The sequence below is a fragment of the Apteryx rowi genome, unplaced genomic scaffold, assembly GCF_003343035.1.
Source record: "Apteryx rowi isolate R43461 unplaced genomic scaffold, aptRow1 scaffold_86, whole genome shotgun sequence".
Taxonomy (NCBI): Eukaryota; Metazoa; Chordata; class Aves; order Apterygiformes; family Apterygidae; genus Apteryx; species Apteryx rowi.
In genome coordinates, this window is record NW_020451160.1 from 1,251,766 (window position 1) to 1,260,178 (window position 8,413).

Sequence of the window (8,413 nt, forward strand, 5' to 3'; positions counted from 1 at the left end):
GCAGTGCGTGCGCGCTCCCTTTCCCCCCCTGCCTTCCCCTCTCTCTCTCTCTCTCCTCTTCTCTCCGCCGCGCTCGGTCGTTTCTTCCCCCCCTTTGTGAGGCGCTCGGAGTGGCCCGGACGTCGCTGACTCGCCATGGCCGACGAGAAGCCCAAGGTGAGGCAGGCGCCCTCCCGCCCCCGCCGCCTCCCTCCCTCGCCCTCGCCGCCTCACTTCTCCCCTCAGGCGGCGGCGGGAGGCCAGGCCCCGGCCGCGGGCCCGGCCAGCCAACGGCCTCGGCTCGGCCGCGCCGGCTTTGCGCGCCATTTTCCTGCGCACCGCGGCCGCCTTCCCGCCCCGCCGGGGGAGGGGGCCGGGGCCGCGGCCTCCCGGGGCGGGCGGAGGATCCCCGGGGAGGGCGGCGGGGAAGGGGGGAAGAGGGGGCGAATCCGGGCTCCCTTCCCGCCCTCCTCAGGGGGAGAGGCAGGTCCGGAGGCGGTTGCTGCCGTTGCCTTCCTCCTCCTCCTCCTCCTTCTCGCGGGGCCGGATCCGGCCTCCCGTGCGCGGCCGGCGGTGGCGAGGGCGCAGCATCCCCGCTCGCAGCCGCCCTTTCCACGGGGCACTTGCCAGCCCCTTCCCATATGGTGCTGGCAGGAGCGCGCCGGGGCCCTTCCGCCGCGGGCGGGGCGGGCGGGGATCTCTCCCGGCCCCTTTTGTGCTCCCTCTCGGCCCGGGTCCCCTCCCCGCCCTCCCGGGGGGCTCCCGGGGGCGGAGGGGAGCAGCGCGGAGCTGAAATTTCCAACAGCAGGAGTTAAAAAATAAATAAATAAACACACCCCAAAACCACAGCTAAACCCCGCAACCAACAAACACCGCGCTGCCGCGTTTTAATTTTAATTTTATTTTTTTTCATTTTATACGGAGTTTGAAGGCTCCAGAAAATAACAAACTGAGGCCGCCCCGCCACGGACGGCCCCCCTGAGCCTGGGCTGCGGCCCGGCCCCGCGGCGTGCGGGGATCTGTCACATGGCGGGGACCCCGCTCCCCGCCCAGGGCCGCCGCCGCTTCTCTGGCCTCGGCCGCTTTTTTAAAGCAAATACAGGCGAAAATGCTCTTGGCACCTACGGAGCGGGCGCTTCCGAGGAGCGGGGTAGTGTTGGATCCTCGCTTTGCCTTTCCCTTGGCTCTCTGGATCAGAACATGAGCGAGGAAGCTGGAAGTTGGTTCTCTGTGATTTCTGTGTGTGGCTTCTTATGGAAGCGAGAGTATCGGTCTGCTTATTTAGGATTTTTTTTAATGTTTTTCTGAAAGAGAAACCTTGTTTCTCTTCAGGTTTTGTCACCTTTTCAAAAATAGTCCTTTAAAGTATCTTAAACTTTCCTGGAGAAGCGCTGTAATTAACATGAAAAAGTTTGAGATAAAGTGAGAAAGAGACTTGCCAGTGTTTGAGCTAAAGTAAATAATTTTATCGCTTTGATAGGAAACTATAACATTGCATATTTTCGTGCCCTTGACAGAAATAACTTTTTTAATTTGTTGTAGAACTGGGGTAGTAATTGTTCGTTGCTACTTTGCATGTTAATCAGTCTCAACAGTGGCAACTAATATTGTTAGGGTTTTATTGGTTTTCTTGTTTTGCTTCAAATTAAAAGCACTGGCCTTTATTTCCTAATTCAAAGTTTGCAGCTGGTAAACAGCAACAATAACTTTATTTCCTCCTTTTTAATGACCTGTTGCACTTTGGTAAAATGTTAACTTCTTGTTTCATACCTTTTAAAAACATGCTTTTTTCTTTTCCCCCCCCTCAACAGGAAGGAGTGAAGACTGAAAACAATGACCACATTAATCTGAAGGTGGCAGGGCAAGATGGGTCTGTGGTGCAGTTTAAGATTAAGAGGCATACACCACTTAGTAAACTAATGAAAGCCTATTGTGAACGACAGGTATGGTTCTTGTATGAACATTAGGAGAACCAGTGTCTGGGGGAGAGGTGATGTCCACAGAGATGGATGAAGACAGTAAAGTCTTAAAACTATGTAAATATGCAAAATGCTAAAGTTTTAACAGAAACTAATTGCGTTGTAGAAACTGTATTGTTCTTAGGGTCTGTTACAGAAGAGACCAATAAGAGTTGTGACAGGAAACAGGTAAAATAAGTGTTCGATTGTTGTCTTTGTGAAATCTGCCTTATAGCTCTAGGCTGTTGGGAGGCTACTGTTACTCTACTGCTCAAAAATATCAATATGGAAATGATGGGATAGGAACCTGCAGTATGAAGTTAGGATGGACAGTTGAATGATAATCAGAGGTATTTTTATAATGCAGAGTAAGTTCTTGGTCTGATTGTGGATTTCTGATTATTACCTTAACATTATCGTATTGAGGTGAGAGGGTATCAGTGAGTGTTTCAGGGTTTAAAGGTGTCTAATGGCAGGCTTGGGAAGGAACTTGTACATGTAATGATGAGGTTTTTCTTTTTTCCTTTTTTTTTTTTTTTCCTCTTGTGGCCTAGTTGTCAAATTGATCCTCTGAGGGACAAAAAAAGGTATTTTGCTAGCATGGGGCAACTGCAGCCAACCTACTACCTTACAGGTAGCTATTGCAAGAAGTTTTGAAAATACCTGTGGAAAGATAATGTTATTTAATGCTTTCTCCTGAAGCAGTTGATGAGGAAAACTTTGTCTATGCTGCTGTCCAGGAATTTTTTTTTTTACGAATGTCTGCTTTTAAAAAGCCTCTGCAGGCCCAAAGTGTTTGAGATTGGATAATTTTGGTTTGTTTGTTCGTTTAACAGATATTCATTGATACTACTGAATAAAATCAGTATAAAATGCCTTTACACTGAGGTAACTATTTCACAGCAAAATGAAATCTAATTCATACACGTAGTGGTAAAAMCTCTTCAGTTTACCCTTTGCCCGCAATAGCATAGCAATACAAATAAAACCAGGGTAAATTAACTCTTACTGAATATGCTTTGTATAGGTGTTCTGGAGATACATTAGTGAATGTTTGAGGCTGTGGGCTCATTTTTTCTACCTCTGCCATTGATTCATGTTACATTATGTAAGTCACTGCATATTGCTTTTGCCAAACATATAGTGCAGGTATATCTCTTTTGGGGAGTTTGAGGCTTGGTTAATTGTTTGTAAAGTTCTGGAGAAGGTTATATGGAGATATCATTCATACTTCAGTCACTTGAGTGCAAACCAAAGTAAGGTTTTAAGACTTTTTATCCAAATTTCTGCTCTGTTGCAAAAAAAGTTGTGTTAACTTTTAAAAAATCCTTTAAATGGGAGGCATTTTTTTCTGATATGGGTTTTGAATAATTAGGTTTCCAAAGGATATTTCTATGGAGGTGGACTCTTTAAATTTTGTTTCAAAGGTGTTTAATACTCAAACTTTGTTTGAAATCATTTGTACTGACTGTCTCTAAAAGTTAGATTTTTTGTTCATGTTCCAAATGAGGCATACCCTATCTTAAAAATCTGCAAGATGCGGACTTTAGATCTAATTTTAGAGAGGTGGAAGCTGTGTACAGTAGAGAACTTAACAGTTTTAAAGAGCGAAAATCATATATTACATCTAATAGAACTAAAATGGAAGTTAATAAACCCCAGATGATATGTTTGGATTATCAGACTATTTATGATTATTGTAAGTGGGAAAAGATGATCAGTTGAACAAACTCAATTGTGGATGCTAATCTCACCAAGATACAGCTTTTTAGTATGTTCTTAGCTAGCATTTATTCAACTCATAAAGTTGTCAAGAACCTGCAAAAAAAAACACTTTCAGAAAAAGAAATACATATTTTAAGAAACACAATGTCTGAGAAGACAGCTCAAACCAAATGTTGCAGTGCAAAAATGTGTTGCTGCCATGACACTTAGACACATGGTTTTCTTGAACAAGATGATGTTCTAAGTGAACATAGCAAAATCTGAGTCACACTGGAGAAGGCATTTTGCTGTGAACTTTGAAGTCTTGGCAAAAAGTTTACTCATTGGAATATTCTTTATTAAACCATTTCTCCTGATAAATCCACTTCTCAAGAAAAATAATTACTATGCTAAGTTTTCTTTTGTGTGTAACGTTTGCTCTTGTCTAGGTATAAATGGGGACTTCTTTTTCTATTCAGATGTGCCAAAGCAGCACCATCCATACGTTGGATTTACTTCAAAACCAAGTAGTCTTACTGTATGTTTGGATATTTTGTAGAAAGAGTAGATAGAACTGGAAGAAAGTAGACACAGAAGGATCTTGGCTCTGTTCCTGGTTGTATCCTCAAACTTCATTCTTCTTGCTTTGTAGAGTTTAGTGTACTATGAAGTATCTTTGAAAACTAACGCAATTTTTTAAACTTATCTTAGTACATGGGTTTATTGCTCCTCAGCTATCTCTTTGAATCTGTCAGCTCAAGTGAGAATGAAAACTAGTATTTTGGGGGATGGAAGAGGTCAGCAAAATGACTACTGAGTGTGGCAGAAACTTTTGATATGCTGTAGTACACTTCTTTTGGTAGTTTATTTCTGGAATTAGAAGATCCCTTTAACTTCTTGGAAAGTTCACTCCAGCTGTGTATGGAAAAACTTGTTGCATTGGTTTCTTGTTCATATGTATTAAGTTCAAAAAGTTATCATTAGCTAGTGCTTGTTACTCCAGACTAATAGATGGTGGTTTCGTTTCTAGGAAAAAAAAAGTGTTTGATAATRCATTTGCTTTTGGGGAAAATCAAAAAGATGTACTGAATATTACTGCTTGTTGACATTTCTCATCCCAAGTGTTACATACAGTTTTAAGTGAATTATTTAATATTAAAAATTACTATAAGAATCTTGTTGGTTTTGGCCTTTGGGGTGGGACTTGTGTACTAGAAATCCTTTTATTTTAACTTACAGTCAGTGGGGGCACTGTTGCTTCTCTTAGTAATTGGACACATTGCAACTTTTAATACAAAACACATTGCAAGGATTTGTAGTGAAATGCCTCATAGTCAGTGCATGAGGGGAATATGAAAACTGTATCATGAATTATGAATGGTGGCTTTTAATATGATCATGGTACAATTTCAGTGACAAGTTGAAGAGAGAACCAGTGAGTATTTTTACACAAGACTGACTTCCCTTTATGTCACTTCTCTTTGTCTAGGGGTTGTCAATGAGGCAAATCAGATTCCGGTTTGATGGGCAGCCAATTAATGAAACAGACACACCTGCACAGGTAAACAAACAGAAGCAAATCTTAAAACTATACCTGAAGTTTACTGCAGGAGTTGATGCTTCTGTTTAATATGAAATATTTGTGTAAGCGCATACATTAGTAATAGAACTTGATTTTTTAAAAAAATATATCATTTTGGGGGGCTAATAACTAGTTTAGAACTATTAGAAATGGATTCTAAGGTTTCTTTTGTATTTTGAGTAATAAGCTTGTATCACTATAATAACAAAATAAGAAAATGAAGTACAGTGTCAGCAGATGGTGAGCCATGTATGAGTGTTACTTTATTGATTAACGACTCTTGAGATAAGAATTGGTAAGGTAAGAACTGAGTTTTTCCAAAGTAATAGCTTTACGTTTCATAAAAGCTTGCCAGGATATCATCAGCAGTTCTGTTTGTAAGCTTGCATGTTGTAATAAGAAAGTCACTTTCCATTATTTCTAATTTGAAGCTGTGTTTCAGGCATAAAATTGTTGAATATTGTGGGGAGTTTGGGTTGTCTGTCTGTAATCTGGTTAAAACAAAGGTCATTCTAACAACCGAATGGTATGCTCTGGCTCTGAGCTTTTTTTCTATACTATCCTATCCTGTTTAAACAACCATTCCAAGTGACACTGTTTTGTATGCTTTTAGAATCGCTTCTTATAAAATAAGGAACTTTTTTGCTTGTTTTTACAAGTTTTATAGAAGATCTGTATTTTCTAGGCAGATGCTCCTAAGAATGTGCCTCTTACAACCACAATCTATACAATTTTTTATTTAAAGTACTAAAAATTGAGACAACAGGCTGTTTTTTCTCTCCATCCGTGTTAGGTTGAAGCTAAGGATCAGTTATTTATAGCTGCAGTAAATGCCATAGAGCAGTTTGATATCCTGGAGCAGAAACTGAGACTGTTTAGAAATACAACTCACATACACTAGTTACAGCAACTCTTTCAATCTTGGTACAGATTTTGACAGCAGGTAACGTTAACATCCCAGGAGTATCGGTTGCAAAACTTACTGTGAAAAAGAGACTTGTAGTAATAAAGTATTGTTTTCATCACTGGCAGTTTGTTACATCGTTGACCATATAACGTGCCTGAAATGGTCTTTAATTTTTTGTGCTTGCTGATACTCTGTTTTGCTGCCTGGTTGGGCTAGGGGCCTTAATTATAGTCTGCTTTCTTTAGTGCTGCAGCTGAAGCCATTTGCACATTTGAACAACAAAGTGGAATTGTAGCAATGTTCTAAGGTAAACTGTGGAAGTAAATAGGAGAAAAAGGATGCAGTAACAAAGTAGGCAAGAAAATTACAACACTGTGATGTCTGACCTTTTCCACAGGAGTCATATAATGCTCAGTGAAGTTGCATACTAGAATTCATTCTAGGACCACAGTTACCCACTGGGGTGTTTTCCACATCATTTCTTTACTTTTGAGTTATGGTGAAGTAGCTTAATTGCACAAAGTGATGATGGAGGGAGGTGGTGCCATCTGGTTAAATTGTGTAAAAGGTAGAGATGAAGACAGGAAATATAAGAACTACCCAGCCCATAGTAGATATCTGAGAGGAGTTGAAAGCCTTTTTTCTCTTTTCTGCTATAGTTGGAAATGGAGGATGAAGATACAATTGATGTGTTCCAGCAGCAAACAGGAGGAGTTTACTAAAAATAAAAAAAAAAAAGAACCTGCTACTTTCCTCTCCAGAACTGTGCTCCCACAGGCGACACATTCACAATTAGAAAAATGAGACTTGGTTCAGCCACATCCTGACTACTGCAGTATAGTTTTCTCTCTTCTCTCTCTGATTTTTTTTTCCTATTCCTTCTATTGTACATAAAGTAACTGGTGTATGTGCACAGACATATTGCATATTTTTTTTAACTAAATGGCCAATGCTATGTTTTGATCAACATTTAATGGAGACGGGGTGGGAAAACAAACCAGTTCTGTGAAAATGCCCCTTTCTCCGTTAGTGGCATGCTCCTTCTACTTTTATCTTTATATTCCAGTAAGTTATTTTGCTCTCACTGTTTAAAAACAAAAACCTTGCATACCTTGTTTGATTGGATAATTTCAATGTTTTTCTTTTATCATTGTAAAACCAAGGACAATTTTATAACTTTTTTGTACGTAGCTGTTACATGTAGAGCAATCTCTGTCTAAGTAGGGGTAAATTACTCTAAAAAAGAAGAAAAAAATCCTAGATAGTTTTCCCTTCAAGTAAAGCGTCTTGTTGTTTAAATAAACTTCTTGTTTAAAATAATCAGTTTTCTTTATTTTTCTGTAGAGTATTCAGCACTTGTAGTTCTTTCTCTGCAGCACCTTATGCTCTTTAATTCTCAGAGTTCTCTATGTGGTAAGTAAATAAGCATAATCCCCTTTTACAGTGGGGAGATTGTCAGAAGTTGAAAGGCTTCCTTGAGACCTCTCAGTCAGTCAACAGTTGAACTAGAAATAGAAGTCCGTTTTCTCTTCTTTTGATTTGTGTGTATGTTCTGTTAAGCCAAAAATGTTTGACTAGGCAAACTGCAAAATACTGGACTATTTACTTATGGCTTTGGGTTGAGCTCTTTTTGTCAGTTTTTAATAGAAACATCAATGTTGTTGTTATAATAGCTTATTTAAAACTCTGTATTTGAATGCTTTTTGATGTAAACATTAAGTTATAAAGAACAAATCATTTTGCTAAGCATTCAATTTTCCATGCTATCAAATGAGAGATGCTTGAAAATGTAAAGCAAAAATAAAAGATGGAGTTCTCTTTTTGGGTGTATTCAACTATGGTAATGAAGATACCAAGCTCTGCTTCACCATTGTGGTGTTCCCGCATGAAAGGGGAAGAGGCTGCCTCCCTTGAAGTACTGAAGGGAGCTAATGACAGTGGTGTTTTTCATGAGTCTTTCCCACAAGGCTGTCATTTTTAAGTTGTCTCCTGGGGAAGCTTAGGGGTTGCAGTAAAATCTACGATATTCATGAAGGATTATACAGCTGTCTATTCAACGGCCCCAAACCATTCTCTGATTTCCTAGGAATGTTCTAAGGTTTTGTGGTATTTGCAGTAAGTTAATGCTCTTTTAGATATTAACCAGTTATCAGAGCTCACTTTTTGGTGGTAGTTTCAGCAATAGTTAATTCAAGAGGTGATTATTATATGCTAGGCCTCTGCCTGCTAGATCTGGAAATGCTTTCACTTTGTGGCACAATGATGTCTGTGCATTTAGATGAT

At 40.1% G+C, this 8,413-nt stretch overlaps 1 protein-coding gene across 1 annotated transcript; it reads left to right on the plus strand.

Moving 5' to 3' along the window:
- Positions 1–6: 6 nt before the first annotated feature.
- On the plus strand, positions 7–7,951 carry SUMO2 (small ubiquitin-like modifier 2). Its single transcript, XM_026090467.1, has 4 exons — positions 7–156; positions 1,791–1,922; positions 5,131–5,202; positions 6,790–7,951. The coding sequence occupies exons 1-4, from the start codon at positions 136–138 to the stop codon at positions 6,850–6,852; spliced, it is 288 nt and encodes a 95-aa protein (XP_025946252.1). The 5' UTR covers positions 7–135; the 3' UTR covers positions 6,853–7,951.
- Positions 7,952–8,413: the final 462 nt, after the last annotated feature.